This window comes from Myxocyprinus asiaticus, chromosome 12 (assembly GCF_019703515.2).
Source record: "Myxocyprinus asiaticus isolate MX2 ecotype Aquarium Trade chromosome 12, UBuf_Myxa_2, whole genome shotgun sequence".
NCBI classification, from domain to species: Eukaryota; Metazoa; Chordata; class Actinopteri; order Cypriniformes; family Catostomidae; genus Myxocyprinus; species Myxocyprinus asiaticus.
The window spans coordinates 13,253,993-13,277,805 of NC_059355.1; the positions used below are offsets into that span (position 1 = coordinate 13,253,993).

Here is a 23,813-nt window from a genome sequence, read left to right on the forward strand (position 1 = left end):
TGAAATATAAATCATGGTTCGAGGTGAGCGTGCTTTTGTATTATTTTATGTTTTAATCACAGATGTATAGGCTGCAGAGTTGTGGTCACAATGAACTGCTCTGTGGAAATAAAGCAAACTGAACTCAAAGCACCTCCTGAGCTGAGATGAGGTATGCAGCACTCATAGACGATACTGTTCTTGCCAAAAAATAAATAAATTCAGAAGACAGGAACAAAGAAATAGTGAGAACCTTTTACATGCGCGTGTTCCACGAGACTGCACGCCACTGTACAAATAGCGTGTCATATATGCGCATAGATGGCTTTTCTGTCATCTGTTCTTAATAATATAAATTGTTTCTTAAAGTGTGTCTCTGTGTGTCTACGGGCAAATTATTTGTAATATTAATCTGATAATAATAATAACAGCCTAATAATAATAATAATGCTAATTTAATAAATTAATGGGAAAACGTGCCAAATATCGTCTTGACATCGTGAAAGGCATCAGCTATTGGCGATCACTCTGACCATCGTTGATCCCCAAGATCATCGTCTGTCGGCACAACCCTATTGTGCATTTCTCTCTATAAATTAACAAAATGTTCAGACAGTCTCCTTGCTGGTTTTTACAACACATTCAGAAACATTACTGCTTTTGCCGGTGTCGCTGCGGCTAGCTTCGTGCATGCGTTTGTAAAATTTATATTTTAAAGGCTCATTATTACGGTTTAGTATTTCTCTGTAATGTAGAACAGTGTTAGCAATGTTACTTATAACATTCTTTCTCAGCCCTGGAACTCAAACCATTTTCTGATGCCCCCCAAAAATATATATTTAAGTAATTAAATTAATATCATAAACGTGCAACAACTAGTTGACTAATGGCTTAAACTAACGCCTACTAGTCGACTAGGAAAATCTTTGGTCGGGGGCAGCCCTACTAATGACTTAATTGCCCTATATGAGCAGCTGTGATCGGGAGACACCTTATGGGCTTCTGATGATGCAAGAGGAAATACAGCCCTCCTGCTGAGGAACATCTGGAGATTTACAAATGTTTACACTTAATTACTCCTCATTTAGAGCCATCCTGGACCAACTGCACATTAAATATGTCATCAGAGAGAGAGAGAGTGAGAGAGAGAGAGTTTCAACCGTTGAATCTTGCTAAATAAGAAAGGTAACTGTTGGTTCTTGCTGATGTTAAAGGAATAGTTCACCAAACATTAAAAATCTTGTCTCATGTTGTACCAAAACCGTATGACTTTTTTCACCGTGGAATAGAAAAGGAGATGCTATGCAGAACATTCATATTGCTTTATTCCATACAACGAAAGTGGATGTTAATTTATACAGTTAAATTCTAAAATGGTCATTAAAGCACTATTAAAGTTAGTGACAGACCGATAATCGGTTTGACCAGTATTTTAAACCGATATTTAAACTTTTCTACTTAATCGGTTATCGGTTCTTTAATAACGGGTTTACCGATAAAGTTGGACACAAAAAAATAAAACTACTCAAATGTATTTTCTAGACTGCACCACATTACTTCTGTAAAGCAGTTCACCAGAAGTTAGTGATAAATTATTAAGTTGTTAATGTGGCTTAAAGCAGAAATTAAACAAGAATTAAAAATCAGATATGCATATCGGTTATCGGACACTTAAACACAAAAATAATCTTTATCGTAGTAGTCATTAAAACTCAATATCAGTCGATCTCAAATTATTCTAAAAGTTATTTCAACAACTTCTGAGGTTATATGATTCAGGTTCAAACCAAAATCTAAGTCATATAATAATCATTCCCTATCACATATACAGTGATGTTAAAAAATATTTGCCCCCTTCCTGATTTCTTCTGTTTTTGTGTATTTTTCATACTAAATTGTTTTAGATCTTCAAACGAGATATAACATAAAACAAAGGCAACCAGAGTAAACACAAAATGCAGTTTTCAAATATATATATATATATATATTTTATTGAAGCAAAAAAAGTTAGACAACACCTAAATCACCCATGTGAAAATCAAACTGCCCCCTTAAACTTAATAGCTGGTTGTGCCACTTTTAGCAGCAACAATTGCAGCCAAACGCTTCCAATAACTGGAGATCAGTCTTTCACAACGCTGTGTTGGAATTTTGGCCCTCTCTTCTTTGCAGAACTGCTTTAGTTCAACCAATTGGAGGGTTTTCGAGCATGAACTGCCCGTTTACTGCTGCTACAGCATTTCAATCGGGTTCAAGTCAGGACTTTGTCTAGACCACTCCAAAACTTTAATTTTGCTTCTTTTGAGTCAATCAGAGGTGGACTTACTCCTATGCTTTGGATCATTGTCTTGCTGCATAATACAGTTGCACTTGAGCTTCAACTCACGGACTGATGACCGGATGTTCTTCTTTCAAATTTTCTGGTAGAGAGCAGAATTCATGTTTCCCTCAATTATTGCAAGCCGCCACCACCATGCATTTGATTCTGTGTTTGATTTACTTCAGATGTAACGGGACCCCTGTCTTTCAAACAGTTCCAATTTTGACTCATCAGTCCACAGAACATTCTCCCAAAAGCTTTGAGGATCATCAAGGTGTGTTTTGGCAAAATTCAGATGAGCCTTAATGTTCTTCTGGGTTAGCAGTGGTTTTCACCTCGCAACTCTTCCATGGATTCCATTTTTGTCCAGTGCTTTTCTGATAATGGAGTCATGAACCGTGACCTTTACTTATGTGAAAGGGGCCTGCAGTTCCTTGGCTTTTTTGTGACTTCCTGGATGATGCAGTTGATGATCTGTGGATGATGCAGTCAACATGGGATTGCATCATATCCTGCAACATCTGGACAGACCAGGGACATATGCAAGGATCCTTTTTGTGGACTTCAGTTCGGCTTTCAACACCATCATCCCAGCTATACTCCAGAATAAATTACACCAACTCTCTGTTCCCATGTCTATCTGTCAGTGGATTACCAGCTTTCTGACGAACAGGCAGAAGCTTGTGAGATGGGAAACTCACTTCCAGCACCTGTAAAATCAGCACTGGTGCCCCCCAGGGATGTGTGCTCTCCCCACTACTCTTCTCCCTCTACACCAATGCCAAGGACCCCTCTGTCAAGCTCCTGAAGTTTGCAGATGACACCATTGTCATCGGCCTCATCCGAGATGACAATGAGTCTGCATTCAGAAGGAAGGTTGAACAGCTGGCTGTCTGGTGCAGTCAAAACAACCTTGAGCTAAATACGCTCAAAACGGTGGAGATTATTGTGGACTTTAGGAGGAACACCCCAACACTGACCCCCCTCACCATTCTAAACAGCACTATGGCAGCAGTGGAGTCATTCAGGTTCCTGGGCAATACCATCTCACAGGACCTGAAGTGGGAGACACACATTGACTCCATTGTGGAAAAAAGCCCAGCAGAGTTTGTACTTCCTTCGCCAATGGAGGAAGTTCAACCTGCCACAGGTGCTGCTGATACAGTTCTACTCAGCGGTCATCGAGTCTGTCCTCTGCACTTCAATAACTGTCTGGTTTGGTTCAGCTACGAAATCAGACATCAGAAGACTACAAAGGACAATTCTGACTGCTGAGAGGATTATTGGTTGCCCCCTGCCCCCCCTTCAAGAACTATTCACTTCTAGAGTGAGGAAAAAGGCTGGAAAAATCACTCTGGACCCCACTCACCCTGCCCACTACCTTTTTGAACTGTTGCCTTCTGGCCGACGCTTCAGAGCTCTGAGCACCAGAACCGTCAGGCACAGGAACAGTTTTTTCCCTCAGGCTATCCATCTCATGAACAGTTAAATTGCCCCATTGAGCAATAACTATGTGCAATACACAGTTTAGTCTTTTTTTTATATTTATCCAACACATCCAACCTCTTCTGCCATTTCAATCATCTGAAAAAACAAAAACAAAAAAAAAAAACATTTGCACTGTACATAACAGATTTGTATTAGATTGCACTATGTATGTGTATGTGTGTATGTATGTATGTGTGTGTCTGTGTGTGTATGTACGTATGTGTATAACTATTTTTTATTTTTTATTATTATCTATGTCTTGCTGCTGTTTTTGTATTGTTTTGTATTGTTGTACACTGAAAGCTCCTGTCACCAAGACAAATTCCTTGTATGTGTAAGCATACTTGGCAATAAAGCTGATTCTGATTCTGATGAGTCGTTGCTGTGTTCTTGGAGGAATTTTGGACGGTCATCCACTTCTGGAAAGGTAAACTACTGGACCAAGTTTTCTCCATTTAGAGATAATGGCTCTCACTGGGGTTATTTGGAGTCCCAGCACCTTTGAAATAGCTTTGTAAACCTTCCCAGACTGATGTTTTTAATCACCTTTTCCCTCATCATTTCTTGGCATAGTGTGCTACTGGGTGAGACCTTTTAGCCAACTTCATGCTGCTGAAAAAGTTCTATTTATGTGTTGATTTGATTGAACAGGGCTGGCAGTAATCAGGCCTGGGTGTGTCTAGTCCAGCTGAACCCCATTATGAATGCAGTTTCATAGATTTGAGGATTTAGTAACAAAGGGGCAAATACTTTTTATTTTGCTTCAATAAATAACATTATCATTTAAAAACTGTATTTTCTGATTACTCAGATTGCCTTTTTTCTGTTGATTTTGTTTGAATTTTTGAAACAATTTAGTATGAGATATACACAAAAACAGAAGAAATCAGGTAAATACTTTTTCACAGCACTGTACATTTCATTTAGACTGTTTTGACATCAAATGACACCAAACGCTATTGGTTTTCACACTTGTGAACAGTCATTTTTATGAGTATACGGAAGTACAAATGAGATTTGAGAGCTACGGTCGGTTCATATGGAGTATTTTTATGATGTTTTTATGGTATTTTTTGTTCTTTTTGGAGCTTGACAGCCAATGGTCACTATGCTATCATTGTATGTAAAAAAAAAAAAAAAAAAGCAACGTGAACAATCTACAAAATTTCTCCTTTGTGTTTTACAGAAGTAAAGCTGTACAGGTCCGCAACGACATGGGTGAATAAATGATGACAGAATTTTCACTTTTGGGGGAACTATTCCTTTAAGATGCCACATTAAATAATTCCTTCATGAGTCTGTCCACAGAGATTACAGGCAGGCACATATAGCAAGCACACAGAAATACATATATACTTTCAACCACTCTTCCTTCAACATGTACACTGTTTTGTTTGTTTATTTTTTTTCCCCGCAAAGATGCAGTTACCTGTGAATTGACCGTTTGACCCATGGGAATTCTTGAGCATTCTAATGCAAACTGCTTCACACAGAAATAACAGCCCTGCAAAAGAGACACAGACACAGACACACACACACAGAGAGAGAGAGAAATATGTAAACATGAAATCTAAATTTACCCGTTTACTTTCTTAACACATGTTCCTAGTCTTTTTGTTACATTGTTACATACATTTTTTTAAAAGTCCATGGGGTCCAAAGCTTTTAAGCTCCAAAAAGGACATAAAAGCAGCATAAAAGTAATCTGTACAACTCAAGTAGTTTAATCCATGTCTTTGAAACAGACCAACATTTGAGTGCTTATTGACTATAAATATTGATATCCCGAGAATTTTGGAAATGTTCATGAGAGAAGCTCATTCACACACTTTCTCATGCTTGAGGCATGAGCAGAGCGCTGTACACCAACCAGGCACAGTGTTGACAGGTTCACATTTTTTTTTTTTTTTTTACGCCTAGTTGGGCAAATTTGAAAATGCAGTCGCAAGTTAAAAAGATAGACTAGCGGGTTGAGGTTTTTTTTTTTACCGCAGTTACCAAAGGGTTCATAGTAAACACTAGAAAATTAAAATGCAATATCTAATTGATGTAAAATGATATGGGGATTGAGTACCTGGCAACCGGATTCACTGCACTATGGTTCAATCGGGCCGGATATCAAAATTGATAGTGAATAAGGACTTTTGGGTGAACTATCCCTTTAAATAACCCACAAACTGTTCAGTGCATTCTCAAAAACAGTGTGTGCATATACGTGTATACAGTGCATTCATAAAATATTCAGTCCCCTTAATTTTTTTTACATTTTGTTATGTTGCAGCCTTATGCTAAAATGCTTTAAATAATTTTTTTTCACATAAGTCTACACGCCATACCCCAGATTTTTGATAACTTTGCAAATGTATTAAAAAGAAAAAACTGAAATATCACATTGACATAAGTATTCAGACCCTTCACTCAGTACTCAGTTGAAGCACCTTTTGCAGCGATTACAACCTCAAGTCTTTTTGGGTATGATGCGACGAGCTTTGCAAACCTGGATTTGGGGATTTTCTGCCATTCTTCTCTGCAGATCCTCTCAAGCGCTGTCAGGCTGGATGGGGACCATCGGTGGACAGCCATTTTCAGGTCTCTCCAGACATACTGATTGGGTTCAAGTCTGGGCTCTGTCTGGGCCACTCAAGGACATTCACAGAGTTGTCCCTAAGCCACTCTTGCATTGTCTTGGCTGTGTACTTAGGGTCATTGTCCTGTTGGAAGGTGAACCTTTGGCCCAGTCTGAGGTCCTGAATGCTCTGGACCAGGTTTTCATTAAGGAGATCTCTGTATTTTGCTGCTTTCAGCTTTCCTTCAACCAGTCCCCCAGTCCCTGGTGCTGAAAAACACCCCCACAGCATGATGCTACCACCACCATGCTTCACCATTGGGATGGTATCCTCCAGTTAATCATGGGATGGTGCCTGGTTTCCTCCAGATATGGCCAAACAGTTCAATCTTCGTTTCATCAGACCAGAGAAACTTGTTTCTCACAGTCTGAGAGTACTTTATGTGCTTTTTTGCAAATTACAAGCGGCTTTCATGTGTCTTACACTGAGGAGAGGCTTCCGTCTGGCCACCCTGCCATAAAGCCCAGATCGATGGAGTGTTGCAGTGATGGTTGTCCTTCTGCAGGTTTCTCCCATCTCCACACATGATCTTTGAAGCTCAAACAGAGTGACCATTGTGTTCTTGGTCACCTCTCTTACCAAGGCCCTTCACCCCCGATTGCTCAGTTTGGCCGGGCAGCCAGCTCTAGGAAGAGTCCTGGTTGTTCCAAACGTCTTCCATTTAAGAATTATGGAGGCCACTGTGCTCTTGGGAATCTTCAATGCAGCCGAAATTTTTTGTAGCCTTCCCCAGATCTGTGCCTTGACACAATCCTGTCTCTGAGCTCTGCAGGCAGTTCCTTTGACCTCATGGCTTGGTTTTTGCTCTGATATGCATTTTCAGTTGTGAGACCTTATATAGACAGGTGTGTGCCTTTCCAAATCATGTTCAATCAACTGAATTTTCCACAGGTGGACTCCAGTCAAAGTGTAGAAACATCTCAAAGATGACCCAGAGAAATGGGAAGCAAAAAATGAAGGGGTCTGAATACTTTATGAATGCACTGTATATGTATATATGTATACATATATACACTACATTGCCAAAAGTATTCGCTCACCCATCCAAATAATTGAATTCAGGTGTTCCAATCACTTCCATGGCCACAGGTGTATAAAATGAAGCACCTAGGCATGCAGACTGCTTCTACAAACATTTGTGAGAGAATGGGCCGCTCTCAGGAGCTCAGTGAATTCCAGCGTGGTACTGTAATAGGATGCCACCTGCGCAACAAGTCCAGTCGTGAAATTTCCTCGCTACTAAATATTCCATAGTCAACTGTCAGTGGTATTATAACAAAGTGGAAGTGATTGGGAATGACAGCAACTCAGCCATGAAGTGGTAGGCCACGTAAAATGACAGAGCGGGGTCAGCGGATGCTGAGGCGCATAGTGCGCAGAGGTCGCCAACTTTCTGCAGAGTCAATCGCTACAGACCTCCAAAGTTCATGTGGCCTTCAGATTAGCTCAAGAACAGTGCGTAGAGAGCTTCATGGAATGGGTTTCCATGGCCGAGCAGCTGCATCCAAGCCATACATCACCAAGTGCAATGCAAAGCGTCGGATGCAGTGGTGTAAAGCACGCCGCCACTGGACTCTAGAGCAGTGGAGACGCGTTCTCTGGAGTGACGAATCACGCTTTTCCATCTGGCAATCTGATGGATGAGTCTGGGTTTGGTGGTTGCCAGGAGAACGGTACTTGTCTGACTGCATTGTGCCAACTGTGAAGTTTGGTGGAGGGGGGATTACGGTGTGGGGTTGTTTTTCAGGAGCTGGGCTTGGCCCCTTAGTTCCAGTGAAAGGAACTCTGAATGCTTCAGCATACCAAGAGATTTTGGACAATTCCATGCTCCCAACTTTATGGGAACAGTTTGGGGATGGCCCCTTCCTGTTCCAACATGACTGCGCACCAGTGCACAAAGCAAGGTCCATAAAGACATGGATGAGCGAGTTTGGTGTGGAAGAACTTGACTGGCCTGCACAGAGTCCTGACCTCAACCCGATAGAGCACCTTTGGGATGAATTAGAGCGAAGACTGCGAGCCAGGCCTTCTCGTCCAACATCAGTGTCTGACCTCACAAATGCGCTTCTGGAAGAATGGTCAAAAATTCCCATAAACGCACTCCTAAACCTTGTGGAAAGCCTTCCCAGAAGAGTTGAAGCTGTTATAGCTGCAAAGGGTGGGCCGACGTCATATTAAACCCTATGGATTAAGAATGGGATGTCACTTAAATTCATATGCGTCTAAAGGCAGATGAGCGAATACTTTTGGCAATATAGTGTATGTTTTTGATACATTGTATTTTTAGTTATAGTTAATATTAACTTAATCCTCATAGCCGATTTGATTAAAATTACTTGCATCATTCAGAATTTGAAAAATGCTACTAGAGACGAGAATGACGATGAGATCAGCGATGACGTGGTGTTTCCTTGCTGTTGATTCTGTGTGTTTAAATATTTATAGCCATAAATAGAGTGCGAGACGGAGACAGGCTACATTAAACATCTCTGTCCTGCTTATCCATGGAGACCTTGACAGCATTCTTATGAAAAGTGCTGTGTGTGCTCTCTGTTAAAGTGTTAAGAGGTTGATTCTGTGGCCTGATCTGCACTGAAGACCTTTAGACTCTCAGACAGATCTTACTTGAAAAGCCAGTTCCATCAGCACAATGCCCCCTGGTAGTGCCCTCTGCAGGTGATATGATGTCGAGCTCGAGCCACTGCTGCTCTGCTGAATACAAAAAAGAGGAAATGTAAGTGAAATGTGGGTATGAGTTATGGTAAACTGGAGTGTCATTGAATGTGGACGGACAGGGTGTGTTTGTACCTTTGGGCTGTCCTCACTCTTCTGTTTATTATATGAGAAAGAGGAGAATGAAGATCTGCCTTCAGTGGACAAAGAATTCAACAAGGTGGCACGAGCTCGTGCGATACTGCAGAGAGAGAGATAGAGAAAGAGAGAGAGAGAGAGATAGAGAGGCCTTGTTGACATCTGGAATTAACCTCTTAATCTCTGATGTATTTTTTGGCTGCCATGTGCAATTTTTCACTCCCACATTTACGTCGCACACACACAGTGGAGTAATTGCAAAAAATTGGGTCTCATTTTACAGAAAACCCCCAATTTAAAAAAAGATGCCAATAATTCATAAACAAAACTCTATTTGTTTACAATCTTATGATGAACATTTTTGTTGTTGTTGTCCTAACTTTGTAAGCTTGTAATTCTGGTTCTGTTTGCTCTGTCTACCTGCAAAAAGTCTTATTTCATTCCACAAGATGGCAGCAAGGGATAATTTTTTCATCCATCACCTTCCATCACAAAATTCAGATCTGAAATGTAGGTGGCACTCTAATGCAGCTGAGCACTTGCACCATGTACATCTGGTCTATTTTGGATGGCATGCATGTTCCCCATTGTTTCACCGAATGTCTCGGCTTCTGAGTGGACTAGAAACTCAGTCTAGGGGTTATTGGAAAGCTCATCTTCAGCTTTGCGCTCATGTATATGATTTCATTATCAATAGTTGCTAACATATTTTGCAGATTATTTGTTTATCATGCTTTTTCTGGACATCTGAGATATAACAAGGGATTATTTAACCAAGCAAGTTTACGGACAAGTAAAAAATTGCTAATTTTGAAGAAACAGCCTAAGGTAAGAGCTGAGTTTGTGGCTACATGGGGCTTACAGAAGCAGTGATCAGAGCAGATATGAGATGTTTGTCTTTGTTGTCTTACAGAGTTTCACTTCATGACTCTTTTGATAATCATTTGAACTGTGGTGTTAGGGCAACAAAATACAGACAAAACTGTACAGTCACATTCCTTAGAACAACAGCTTTTATTTGATATATGACTTGTCTATTAAAGTGCTATGTGAAAAACTATTATATTCATATGCATATATCATCACCTCTAGGTGGCGCTCATTTTTTACTCAAAGTTTTCAAGGCTTTATTTTGTTATTTTATGTAACCTAAATGCAAAAGTAATGAAGTTCTGTAAAAAGTTCAGATTCTAAGCTTTTTATAAGTGACTTACGTATTCAGGGACTTTTATAATTTAAGTGTAAACTTATACGCTTATAGCTCCGCCCACACACCCGCCTGGCAGTGTCGGTATTAAGATGATTCTCGGGTAATCCAATAAAATTGTGGTATTTAAAGCTGTCCACTTGGGAGATCCCGTACTAATAATTGTAGTAACTATGGAGTTTTGGCAAAAGCTACAGTGCATCCGGAAAGTATTCACAGCGCTTCACTTTTCCACATTTTGTTATGTTACAGCCTTATTCCAAAATTGATTAAATTCATTATTTTCCTCAAAATTCTACAAACAATACCCCATAATGACAACGTGAAAGAAGTTTGTTTGAAATCTTTGCAAATTTATTAAAAATAAAAAACGAAAAAAATCACAGAAGCAGTCTGCATGCCCAGGTGCTTCATTTTATACACCTGTGGCCATGGAAGTGATTGGAACACCTGAATTCAATTATTTAGATGGGTGAGCGAATACTTTTGGCAATATAGTGTATATATGTATACATATATACATATACAGTGCATTCATAAAGTATTCAGACCCCTTCATTTTTTGCTTCCCATTTCTCTGGGTCATCTTTGAGATGTTTCTACACTTTGACTGGAGTCCACCTGTGGTAAATTCAGTTGATTGGACATGATTTGGAAAGGCACACACCTGTCTATATAAGGTCCCACAGTTAACAGTGCATGTCAAAGCACAAACCAAGCCATGAAGTCCAAGGAATTGTCTGTAGACCTCCGAGACAGGATTGTATCGAGGCAAAGATCTGGGGAAGGGTACAGAAACATTTCTGCAGCATTGAAGGTCCCAATGAGCACAGTGGCCTCCATCATCTGTAAATGGAAGAAGTTTGGAACCACCAGGACTCTTCCTAGAGCTGGCCACCCGGCCAAACTGAGCGATCAGGGGAGAAGGGCCTTAGTCAGGGAGGTGACCAAGAACCCGATGGTCACTCTGACAGAGCTCCAGCATTTCTCTGTGGAGAGAGGAGAACCTTCCAGAAGAACAACCATCTCTGCAGCACTCCACCAATCAGGCCTGTATGGTAGAGTGGCCAGACGGAAGCCACTCCTCAGTAAAAGGCACATGACAGCCCGCCTGGAGTTTGCCAAAAGGCACCTGAAGGACTCTCAGACCATGAGAAACAAAGATTGAACTCTTTGGCCTGAATGGCAAGCATCATGTCTGGAGGAAACCAGGCACCGCTTATCACCTGGCCAATACCATCCCTACAGTGAAGCATGGTGGTGGCAGCATCATGCTGTGGGGATGTTTTTCAGCAGCAGGAACTGGGAGACTAGTCAGGATTGAGGGAAATGTACAGAGACATCCTTGATGAAAACCTGCTCTAGAGAGCTCTGGACCTCAGACTGGGGTGAAGGTTCATCTTCCAACAGGACAACGACCCTAAGCACACAGCCAAGATAACAAAGGAGTGGCTCCGGGACAACTCTGTGAATGTCCTTGAGTGGCCCAGCCAGAGCCCAGACTTGAACCCGATTGAACATCTCTGGAGAGATCTGAAAATGGCTGTGCACCGACGTTCCCCATCCAACCTGATGGAGCTTGAGAGGTCCTGCAAAGTAGAATGGGAGAAACTACCCAAAAATAGGTGTGCCAAGCTTGTAGCATCATACTCAAAAAGACTTGAGGCTGTAATTGGTGCCAAAGGTGCTTCAGCAAAGTATTGAGCAAAGGCTGTGAATACTTATGTACATGTGATTTTTTTTTTCTCCATTTTTTAATAAATTTGCAAAGCTTTCAAACAAACTTCTTTCATGTTGTCATTATGGTGTATTGTTTGTAGAAGTTTGAGGAAAATAATGAATTTAATCCATTTTGGAATAAGGCTGTAACATAACAAAATGTGGAAAAAGTGAAGCGCTGTGAATACTTTCCAGATGCACTGTATGGTAACCTTGGTATTTTTCATTTAACGGTAAGGGAGATTATTTATTGTGAAATTGTTCAAACCATAAACTACACACAAGCTGATGCTACATATGGGTTTTATGGCACTTTATTTTTTTTAGAACTTCTAGACTTCTCTCGTTTGTTTTTAGTTTTTTTATTTGTTCTAAAAAAAAAGTCGAACAGTGTATGTATCCATCACAGGAGATTTTGTCATTTTTTAGTCATGATAATTTTCACCACATCTCAAATTATATACTGTGTTTAATAGCATTCTGTGGTGGAAATGACGCTGATGGAAATTATATTTTTAATGTTTTTGAAATAAGGCTTGCTAAGGCTTACTTCATACGTACATAACATTTGATGTATCCTAAATACACACAATTCAATAATATTTTCTCTTTTTTTTTTTTTTTTTTTTGCATAATTTGACAAATTTACAACTTGACTGGAAATGACAGCCAATAAAAATATTCTGCTCACAAGTCATATCTCCCTTGACTTTTCTTTGTTTTCTTCAAACATCACTTGTCTCGTATTTCATCTTAAGCACGCTCTTCACTGACATTTTTGTCCACTTGGTTAACAAGTACACTAACTTTTTTAGTGGGCAAAATTGTTTGGTGTGGTGGAAATGACGGAACTGTGGGACAGTTGTATTTTTTGAGAAAACTGATAAAAATCATTTTCACACAATAAATATTGAAATGGTTTGTGTTTATTTCACTCTTTGTTTAGATGATCATAAATGAACTTATTTATTTATTTTTTTTTATAATGGATCATCATATTTTAATATTGAAAGTCTGGGCCTAAAACAGTCAAATCTGTACATAAAATGCATTTTAAAAGTAGCAAAAATAAATGAGGAAGGCCTGGTAAAAAGTTCCCAAGTATGAGACCCTATATAACAAAAAGAAAAAAGTTTATAGAAATCTGTTAGCTTAAAAAAATAATAAAACAAATCTCTGGGACATGAAAATGCCCAAAGTTGAAGAAACACCCATATATATGTGTGATCTATATAACCTAATTGATAAACAGCATTATTTAACTTAACTTAAATGCCTGTTATGTGAACACTAATAAGAGGTGATTTATATTAATCTGTGAATCTTTTATTTTTTTACCAGTTCCATGAAATAAACCATTTGACAGAACTGATTCACTAAAATGAATCAGACTTCTTGAAAAACGAAACTTCCAGACTTCTGCCGAAAAACAGATACCTGAATTCCAGTCACACAAAAACCCCAAATGCCAATGCATTTGTATCCAAACGTGTGTTTAGTTTAGAAGTTTTGCGCTGTAAGACTGCACTTTCTGGGGTACACAAACCTGCGGGCGGGTGACTGCGGCCGGACCTGCACCAGGATGAAGCCCATGCTCTGCAGATACTGCACATACTGCTGCAGGAATGTGTTGGAGATGTCCTGCAGCCACGGCTCATTCTTCAGTCTGCTGGGCAGCATGTCTGCGGAATCTGTGCTATGGCTGCGATCCCTGCCTGACACGGTGGAGTCGCTGGAGCGATGCCTCTTCTGGAACCAAGATGGAGAAAAGAGAAACACAAACACAAGTTATTCCAGCAGGAAACAGGTCAAAATGAGCAGAGAGGAGGAGGAGGAAGAGGAAGAGAGAGACCTTCAACTGTGGCTGGACAATCTGTTCCTCTTGAATCTGTTTCCGGAACACAGGGTCAAAGAGCAGTGGTGTGGCGCAGTAATGGGCCAGTCGAGAGGACAGCTTCAGTGTGTCCAGATCTGCTACCTGTGCACACACACCCAACTATTTAAATGTTCTTTTTATTTGGCTAAAAGTTCTCTAAAGACTGCATCTAGTTTTGTGATCCTTCCTTGTCTCATGACTTGCGAGTTTGATAAGATGATGTTGTAATAGCGTCTATGATTTCAAGTTCAGTGGCAAAAATGCAGTTAAAGTTGGTAAATTCAATTTATTTCTGTGAAACAGGGTGACTGGGGCAACTAAACCAGGTAAGAGATTGAACTTACAGAGATAGGCATGTTGGACTGAGCAGAACGCTGCTGCCATGTTACAAACAGGTTCTCAATCTTCATCTGTCTCTCCAACTCTGGAAAATAAAGAAATATCACACCAGCATCACATTCTGTGTATGAAGATGAATTCAAACTTTGCAATCATCATTTGTTTGGGTGTGGTTTATATAAAAACACAGACTGTTCAGTTACTGATTGACTGAGCGGCAACAACTCCTTTATATGTGTGTGAGTGCTGATGTATTTGTACCTCTGCGCTCGGCTGATTTGACCTCCAGAAGCTGGGCTCCATGCCAAGCAACTATATCAGCTCCGTCCTGATTGGCTAATGGTCTCACTGTGTTCACATCTCTTAGAGCTTCATCAAAGGGCACGAGTTCTCCAGGGAATGCCAGAGGAGGAAGACTACGAGCAGAACTGCCCAACCGACCCTGATCCTTACTCACAACCGGAGGAACCGGACTCCTCAACAGAGCATCTGCCTCAGAAGTGGAATTGAGGAAGGGGTTGGGCTCCTGTGAATAAATAAATAAACAAATAAATAAATATGCAAATGAAAGAAAAGAATGAACAAAAGTACAAATGTCTGAGAGAAAAGATCGGGGAAAAAAGTATAAAAGAAAATAAAGTAAAGTAAAAAAGCAAATAAAAATACATTTGACAGTACAAACTAAATTAAATAAAAAAATGAAGAGTAGAAAAAGAATGAAACAACAATTAATTGCACAAAAGTACAAACAAAAGTACAAACCAAAGAAAGAGAAGTATGAAAAAGCATGAAAGTATTAAAGAAAAGTTATGATAAAGAACAAAGAAAAGCAAAGTATGAAATATTGAGAGACAAAGAAAGAGAAAAAAGAAATGAAAATACGAATGAAATTATAAACAAAGGTACAAACTAAACATTTTAAGAAAAAGAATGAAGCACAGACAAAATTAATCAATCAATACAAATTAAAGTACAAAGCAAAAGATTGAAGTTTAGAAGTACCAATGAAAGAATGAAGTATGAGAAAGTATGAAATAATGAAAGTTTTAATGAACATACAAACAAATGAAAGAACAAGTATGAACAGAAGAACAGAGAAAAACATGAAAGTGTTAACATAGAAAAGAAAGATACAAATGAAAGAAATAAAAATATTAAGTATGAATGAAAAGTTGAAAAATAACAAACAAAAGAAAGAACACAAACGAAAGAAATAGTATGAAAAACTATGAAAAAAGAAAAAAAGAAATACCAAGGTATGAAACAAAAAAGTTAGAAATAACAATGAACGAATGAAAGTACAAACAAAAATACAAATTAAAGTACAAACAAAAGAACTAAGTACGAATGAAGAGAAGTATGACTGTGACGAGGAGGAGGGCGTGGCCGAGCCATGATGGAGCACGGCCAGTGCTGAATCAGTTGATCAGCGGGTGAGTGAGATAAGGGGCGGCCAGAGATGCCAGTTTGAGAGAGAGAGAGAGAGACGCATGTGGCCGCGCTGCACGTTTATGTTGGTTTTAACTTTGTTTACTGTTCAGCCGGTTCCCGCCTCCTCTTTGCCCGTCCTTTATGTGTTACAGTGGTGCCGAAACCCAGGAGGGAGGAGGGATGCGCTGTCGCGGAGTCCTCACCGTTGCCACCCGCCAGGGGTGCAGCCACGGCTGTCTGCCTGGGGACGGAGGGGTCGCTGCCGGCCGGCGAGAGCCGGAGGAACTACGGCCATCTGCCGAGAAGGGGAGGAGCGGTTCGGTCCGCCAGGAGCCGGAGGACCCACTGCCATCCGCCGGGGGAGGAGCGAGTTGGCGCCTGCCAGATGATGGAGGAGCGGTTGAGGACCGGGCAACAGCGCACTGGCGAGCAAGTTCTTCTCTCTCTCCTCTCTCAGTGTCTCCGCTCGCCCTTTTCCTCTCCCCACGCCTCCCCTCATCTCTCCCCCAGATTCACAGGAGGCGGGGTGGGCCACCGGCTGACAGAACGGCCGGAAGGGGGAGTTAGTCAGACCGGTGGCATGATGGAGCACGGCCGGCGCTGAATCAGCTGATCAGCGGAAGATCAAGATAAGTGGTGGCCTGAGATGCAGGTTCGAGAGAGAGAGATGCACGCGGCTGTGCTGTACGTTTATGTTGGTTTTAAATTTACCATTAAACGTTACTGTTCAGCCGGTTCCCGCCTCCTCCTCGCCCGCCCTTTATGTGTTACAATGACAATGTATGAAAAGAATGAATAAACAAACAAAAGTACAAACAAATTCACCCTTTTTTTTGCCAATGTGTGAACGGCTTGTAACACAACTTAAAAAATGAGCCCTTCCCGGACTTCCTAGGTTGCCTGTTAAAGCCTGTAGATTGATTTTCATAGGAAGGGAGCGGGTCGCTTTTGCCGGGAAAATCCAAAGGATGTGACGTTTATGCGCGCTCCCAAAAGCCATGCCTCAGTGCTTCTCTTCCGCTATTCAACAGCGACAACAAACTGCAACACTATGTAACGTTATCTTAGAGATGGGATCCAGCAAATGTCGGTCTCCCAGCACAACACCAACTCCTGCACAAACTCTGAGTAAGCCCAAAAAAACAAGAAAAAAAAAAAACATTTATCTACTGAATTCAGTCTGGCTAAGCGGGAACGTGATCGTGGTCGAGTGAAAACTAGAGTGAACATCGGTAGGGCATTTGATTCCTGGAGGGACCTTCGTTCGGTTTTGGGGATCAAAACGGACCCTGAATTGGCGTTCTTCTTATTGGACAGGTAAGCTTACATTACTGCAAAGCATGTGAAATATAGTTCCATAAGGATTGATCTGTGTAATTTTAGCTAAACTACAATAACACATGAAATGAATGCTAGACAATGTTCAAGATAATGCAAAAAGCTCCATTCATTAGTGTAACATAACTTGGTTATACAGAAAATATATACATTCTATTATTATAAAACAGTAGCGCATCGATATATCAAAATGACAGTTGTGAATCACATCAATACTGAACTGTGTCAACATATGTATAATATACAGTCTATTTTATAAACAGCTACTGTCATCATCCACCAAATTTAGCTAACAGCTATTGATAAAGCTAACTAGATATCTAGCTAATGCCGACATAGTCTATCGTATGAATGCAGTCAATGTATCATGCAAAGAAAAGTGATTAATTCAAACTACAGTCTCGCATAGTCAGACCTATATCCACACTTTGTTTTAGCACTGTTCCAGCACTGGAGAATCAAATATAATATACAGTCTCAAAGTTTGTAGTAAAACAATCATAACTGTGTAGTTTTAATTATGCTACCTCATCTGTCAGCATGATGCTGGTGAATCACGTTGTCTCTTTGTACGTTACATCATTGTTTCGGTCGATGCTCGCTCACTCACGTCCCTATGGAGTGTGTGCATGAGCGTGAGCACGAGCACAAGGTAGCTGGCTGCAGTTAACTTAATGGCCACAGGTGTCATTAATAACAAGGGTTTCTGAATCTTACATACTGCACCTTTAAAGTACAAATGAAAGTATGAAAAGTATAAAAAAAGGAATGATCAAAAGAAAGAACAAACAAAAGATAGAAGTTTGAGAAGTACCAAAGAAAGATTGACGAAAAAGTATGAAAGTACAAATGAAAATACAAACAAATGAAGAAAAATTCAGATGAAAAGAACAGAGAAAATTTTTTGAAAGAAAAAAGAATAGTACCAAGGTATAGAACAAAGAAAAATAGGAATAAGAATAAAGTACAAAAAGTTATGAAAAACAAACAAAAGTAAAAAAAAATTATAAAATACAAATAAAAGTACACAAAAAAGAACGACGTATGAAAAAGAGAAGTATGACAAAGGATGAAAAGAATGAATAAACCAACAAAAGCATAATCGAAAATACAGAATGAAAGCAAAGCAAAAGAAAGCATGAAAAGTTGAATGACAAAAAATAAAGATCGAAGTATGAAAAACTATGAAAGAAAGAATGAAGACAATTATGACCATGTAAGAAAACGAAAGTTCAAACGAAAATACTAAAGTACAAAATGTCTGTATAAAAAGTATAAACGAAACAAAGTATGAAAAAAGAATGAAGTACAAATGAAAATACAAACTAAAAGAAATAAAGCATGAAAAAGCAAGAAAAGCTACTGAGTCAAAAATATATAAAAGTATTGAACAGTAAAGAAAGAAAAGAAAGAAAGAAAATGAGAAGAAATATAATGGTTAAATTGATACTGATTTGTAAATAAGTTAATATGAGCACATGGTGAGTCTTAATAAAATGAACGAAGACTGCAGGGAGATTCAGAGTATCGGCTCTGGCCTTCATATTCTCCACACCTCTTGCATGTCAATGATTCAAGTCTCTTTTTCAGACAGCAGGACTAAAAGCTCTCTCTCCATTAACCTCTCTAAATCTCACTCAAAGTTTCCCATTTCAGATGTTGTCCTCCTTCAGACTTCTTAAGAATAGGCAGAGAGAGTTCTTACAAGAGGCAGGGGGGTTCATTACCATGGTTAATGAATTAACATGTTCCTATGTGGCGTGATCATGCTTGGAGAGTGGAATGATAACAGGAATTAGACCAATATGGGAAAACAAGGATATATGAACTAGTAAATCTCCTTTTAGAGCATCTAAAGTCTTTTTTCTCTTCTTGTGGGAACTTTTGTGTGAGTTAGTGTTTGGAAGACTGGTTTTAGTCCTCTAGGGTGTTACAGGCTTTTCTAAAAAAAAAAAAATTAAAAAAATAAATAAATAAATAAAGCAAGACCAGATGCACCATGATGGTGAATCGAGCTGTCTTGATGCCCAGATGCCCGACAGGTGAATAAGCTGGACTTTAGAGCCTGAACTCCGCCCCCTGGGAGTTTGACAGATGACTGACAGTTAGGGCAAATGTTCTGCTGTGTTGGTCGGCCTTCTGTTGGCACTCATTAGCTGAACAGAGATTAAAAGTGTAGGACTACTGACAGGGAAAAGGAGTTTTGTTCTTCAGTTTTTCAGGGAAATTGAAATGTTCTGTCTAAATCATATGTGCTTCAATAACACGGAGAAATGTACACTAAAAACACATCTGTGACCCTAAGAAATCTCTTTATAATCTCAAATATTAAAATGGAGTAAAAAAGAAGGGAACAAAAACAAATCTACAGCTGTTAAGATTACTTACATTAACAAGAATTTACATTTTCAATGAATTGTCAATATTACAAGGCATGAATCTCATAAAACCTTTTCAAGAAAATGCCCAGGTCATATATATATATATATATATATATATATATATAAATAAAAAGACACAACTTGTTTAAAGAAAATGAAGCCTATTTTAAGTCCATAGATATTATTCACGCTAGTGCCATCTTTGATTTTTACTGCTTGTTACTTTTCTTCTGCTGTTGTAGCTCACTACAATTGTACATAGGAGTTATCCGAGTTACCATAGCCTTTCTGTCAGCTCAAACCAGTCTGGCCATTGTCCGTTGACCTCTCTCATTGCCTTTATGGCAATTATCCAATTAGCTCCTGATAGGCTAACTGGAGTCAATTGGAGGTGTACCGGTGGATGTATTTTGAGGCCTACCTTCAAACTCAGTGCCTCTTTGTTTGACAATCAAAATAAATCAGCCAAGACCTCAGAAAAAATTGAGGACCTCGATAAGTCTGGTTCATCCTTGGGAGAAATTTCCAAATGCCTGAAGGTAGCATGTTCAAAACTGTAAAAACGTGCTGTAAAAACAAAAGTACGCAAGTATAAACACCATGGGGCAATGCAGCCATCACACCACTCAGGAAGGAGACACATTCTGTCTCCTAGAGATGAATGTAGTTTTGTGCAAAAAGTGCAAATCAATCCCAGAACAACAGCAAAGGACCTTGTGAAGATGCTAGAGGCAACCAGCAGACAAGTGTCTATATCCACAGTAAAACATCCTATATCGACATAATCTGAAAGGCTGCTCAGCAAAGAAGAAACCACTGCTCCAAAACCGCCATAAAAAAGCCAGACTACAGTTTCCAAGTGCACATGGGGACAAAGATCTTACTTTTTGGAGAAATGTCCTCTGGTCTGATAAAACAAAAATGGAACTGTTTGGCTATAATGACCATCGTTATATTTGGAGGGAAATGGGTGAGGCTTGCAATCCGAAGAACACCATCCCATCCGTGAAGCATGGGGATTGCAGCATTAAGTTGTGGGGGTGCTTTGCTGCAGGAGGGACTGGTGCACTTCACAAAATAGATGGCATCATAAGGAAGGAAAATTATGTGGATATATTGAAGCAATAACATCTCAAGACATTAGCCAGGAAGTTAAAGCTCGGTCGCACATGTGTCTTCCAAATGGACATGACCCCAAGCACACCACCAAAGTTGTGGCAAAATGGCTTAAGGACAACAAAGTCAAGGTATTGGAGTGGCCATCACAAAGCCCTGACCTCAATCCGATAGAAAATTTGTGGGCAGAACTGAAAAAGCGTGTGCGAGCAAGAAGGCCTACAAACCTGACCCAGTTACACCAGTTCTGTCTGGAGGAATGGGAAAATAATCCAGCAACTTATTGTGAGAAACTTGTGGAAGGCTACCCAAAACATTTGACCCAAGTTAAACAATTTAAAGGCAATGCTACCAAATACTAACAAAGTGTATGTAAACTTCTGACCCCCTGGGAATGTGATGAAATACAGTTGTGCTCTAAAGTTTGACACGCCTCAAAGCTTCTGGCACACTGTAATTTGGAGTGACGAGACCAAAATAGAGCTTTATGGTCACAACCATAAGCGCTATGTTTGGAGAGGGGTCAACAAGGCCTATAGTGAAAAGAATACCATCCCCACTGTGAAGCATGGTGGTGGCTCACTGATGTTTTGGGGGTGTGTGAGCTCTAAAGGCATGGGGAATCTTGTGAAAATTGATGGCAAGATGAATGCAGCATGTTATCAGAAAATACTGGCAGACAATTTGCATTCTTCTGCATGAAAGCTGCGCATGGGGCGCTCTTGGACTTTCCAGCACGACAATGACCCTAAGCACAAGGCCAAGTTGACCCTCCATTGCTTACAGCAGAAAAAGATGAAGGTTCTGGAGTGGCCATCACAGTCTCCTGACCTTAATATCATCTAGCCACTCTGGGGAGATCTCAAACGTGTGGTTCATGCAAGACGACCAAAGACTTTGCATGACCTGGAGGCATTTTGCCAAGACAAATGGGCAGCTATACCACCTGCAAGAATTTGGGTCCTCATAGACAACTATTTCAAAAGACTGCATGCTGTTATTGATGCTAAAGGGGGCAATACACAGTATTAAGAACTACGGGTATGAAGACTTTTGAACAGGGGTCATTTCATTTTTTTTCTTTGTTGCCATGTTTTGTTTTATGATTGTGCCATTCTGTTATAACCTACAGTTGAATATGAATCCCATAAGAAATAAAAGAAATGTGTTTTGCCTGCTCACTCATGTTTTCTTTAAAAATGGTACATATATTACCAATTCTCCAAGGGTATGCAAACGTTTGAGCACAACTGTATATATAACCTTAAATTTTGATGTTGATTTAAAAATAAATCCATGGACATGATAGTAGTGACACTCTCTTGAAATAACCTTTATTATTTTATTTTTTTAAATTAGTACATTGCTGTACTAAAGTAACTGGAAAAAAAGAAATGTTATTCTGATTTCCACAGTTCACCTGTTTTCAATTGTAGGAATAAAAAAAGGTGTCTTTGTTACTAAATTAGCACATTAGAATGATTTATTTGAATGAAATAAGTAACACGGTAAATCCATCACAGGTAAAGGCTGAATTATAAAAGTTATTTCAAACATTTCACAAATGTTTTTAAATATATTTTAATCAATCAATTGCTATGTTAGTGAACCAAACTATGAATTTCATAGTGACTCTAAATTTTTCAACTCAGTAGTGCACATCATAATCTTCTAACGCTTTCTGTAAAGCACATATTTGCATTGAATTGTAAAGGCATTATACATGCATTATAATGCATTCATTATGTCTAATAATTTACCTTATAATATGTTAAAACTTCTCATAAATAACTGTAACAACAGCAATAATACATTATAATATTTAATCCATTCATAGCTATACCTTAAGGAGTATAATGCATTACTACACAACCATCATCCAATTTTATCCACATGTAATATACATACAGTATATATGGTATATTAGGAATTGCATAAGTGCTGTCATGCAAAAGCATTATATTATCAACAATCATAAGGCTTTATGAAGTGATCATTTACTAGTATAACTGGTTGTGGCATGCTTTTAATAAAGTTATAAAAGCAATGTCTTATAAATAGCCATAACATAAACTTGTAACCTCAAATACATCCAAGTCAATCTTATATAATGGAAATTATATAAAAATATACAGCATACAATGAATTGAGACATTAAGAAATTTCCCATGTAATTTTTGCCCAACAAGGTGCAATTTAAGTGGAATATATGAACTATATCATAAAGCTTGCAAAAAAACGAAAATATATTTAAGATAAGAATTAGGATTTTGCAAGCTTGACTTGTAATATCTTATAACCATTTTATAATATAATTATAAAGAAGACATTGCATTTGTCACTTTAATTGAAGCATACCTAATATATATACACTACCGGTCAAAAGTTTTGAAACACTTGACTGAAATGTTTCTCATGATCTTAAAAATCTTTTGATCTGAAGGCATATGCTTAAATGTTTGAAATTAGTTTTGTAGACAAAAATATAATTGTGCCACCATATTAATTTATTTCATTATAAAACAAAAATTTGATTAAAAAAAAAAGTTTTTGAAATTGATGACTTGGACCAAATAATAAAGAAAAGCAGCCAATAAGTGCCCAACATAGATGGGAACTCCTTCAATACTGTTAAAAAGCATCCCAGGGTGATACCTCAAGAAGTTGGTTGAGAAAATGTCAAGAGTACATGTCTGCAAATTCTAGGCAAAGGGTGACTACTTTGAAGATGCTAAAATATAACACAGTTTTGATGTATTTTGGATTTTGTTTAGTCACAACATAATTCCCATTGTTCCTTTTATGTTATTCCATAGTTTTGATGACTTTACTATTATTCTAAAATGTGAAGAAAAAAAAAATTATAATAAAGAATAAGTGTTTCAAAACTTTTGACCGGTAGTGTATATAATAGAAATATGTATAGTTCATTAACTTCTACAGATAAAATTTGATGTTGGTCAAGTTATAATGCATTATCAGGGTTCCAAGCTCTATTCAAGGCACAATTTTCAAGAAAATTTTCAGGACATTTCATGCCCAACGGATGTAATCTTTAACCAAAAACACACAAGCCACCATGATGTATATTGTGGTTATTGGAAGGCTATTTTTTCTGAATTCCATATTTGAGAGTTTAATAAAATTTTATAATCAAAATGGTATCTAATGAAATGGATTC

At 38.9% G+C, this 23,813-nt stretch overlaps 1 protein-coding gene across 10 annotated transcripts in view; it reads right to left on the minus strand.

The window, feature by feature from the left end:
* szt2 (SZT2 subunit of KICSTOR complex) overlaps positions 1-23,813 on the minus strand; it is a 182,615-nt gene that overhangs the window by 23,461 nt on the left and 135,341 nt on the right. For 7 of the 10 annotated variants that reach the window (XM_051711341.1, XM_051711340.1, XM_051711346.1 and 4 more), the window contains 7 exons: positions 14,628-14,892; positions 14,372-14,451; positions 14,004-14,129; positions 13,698-13,900; positions 9,223-9,328; positions 9,040-9,126; positions 5,217-5,291 (listed from right to left, as the gene is read on the minus strand). In XM_051711341.1, coding sequence (XP_051567301.1) covers positions 5,217-5,291; positions 9,040-9,126; positions 9,223-9,328; positions 13,698-13,900; positions 14,004-14,129; positions 14,372-14,451; positions 14,628-14,892 — 942 coding nt within the window. The remainder of the gene's footprint in view (positions 1-5,216; positions 5,292-9,039; positions 9,127-9,222; positions 9,329-13,697; positions 13,901-14,003; positions 14,130-14,371; positions 14,452-14,627; positions 14,893-23,813) is intronic. The other 3 variants (XM_051711348.1, XM_051711343.1, XM_051711339.1) reach the window with 1 other exon arrangement.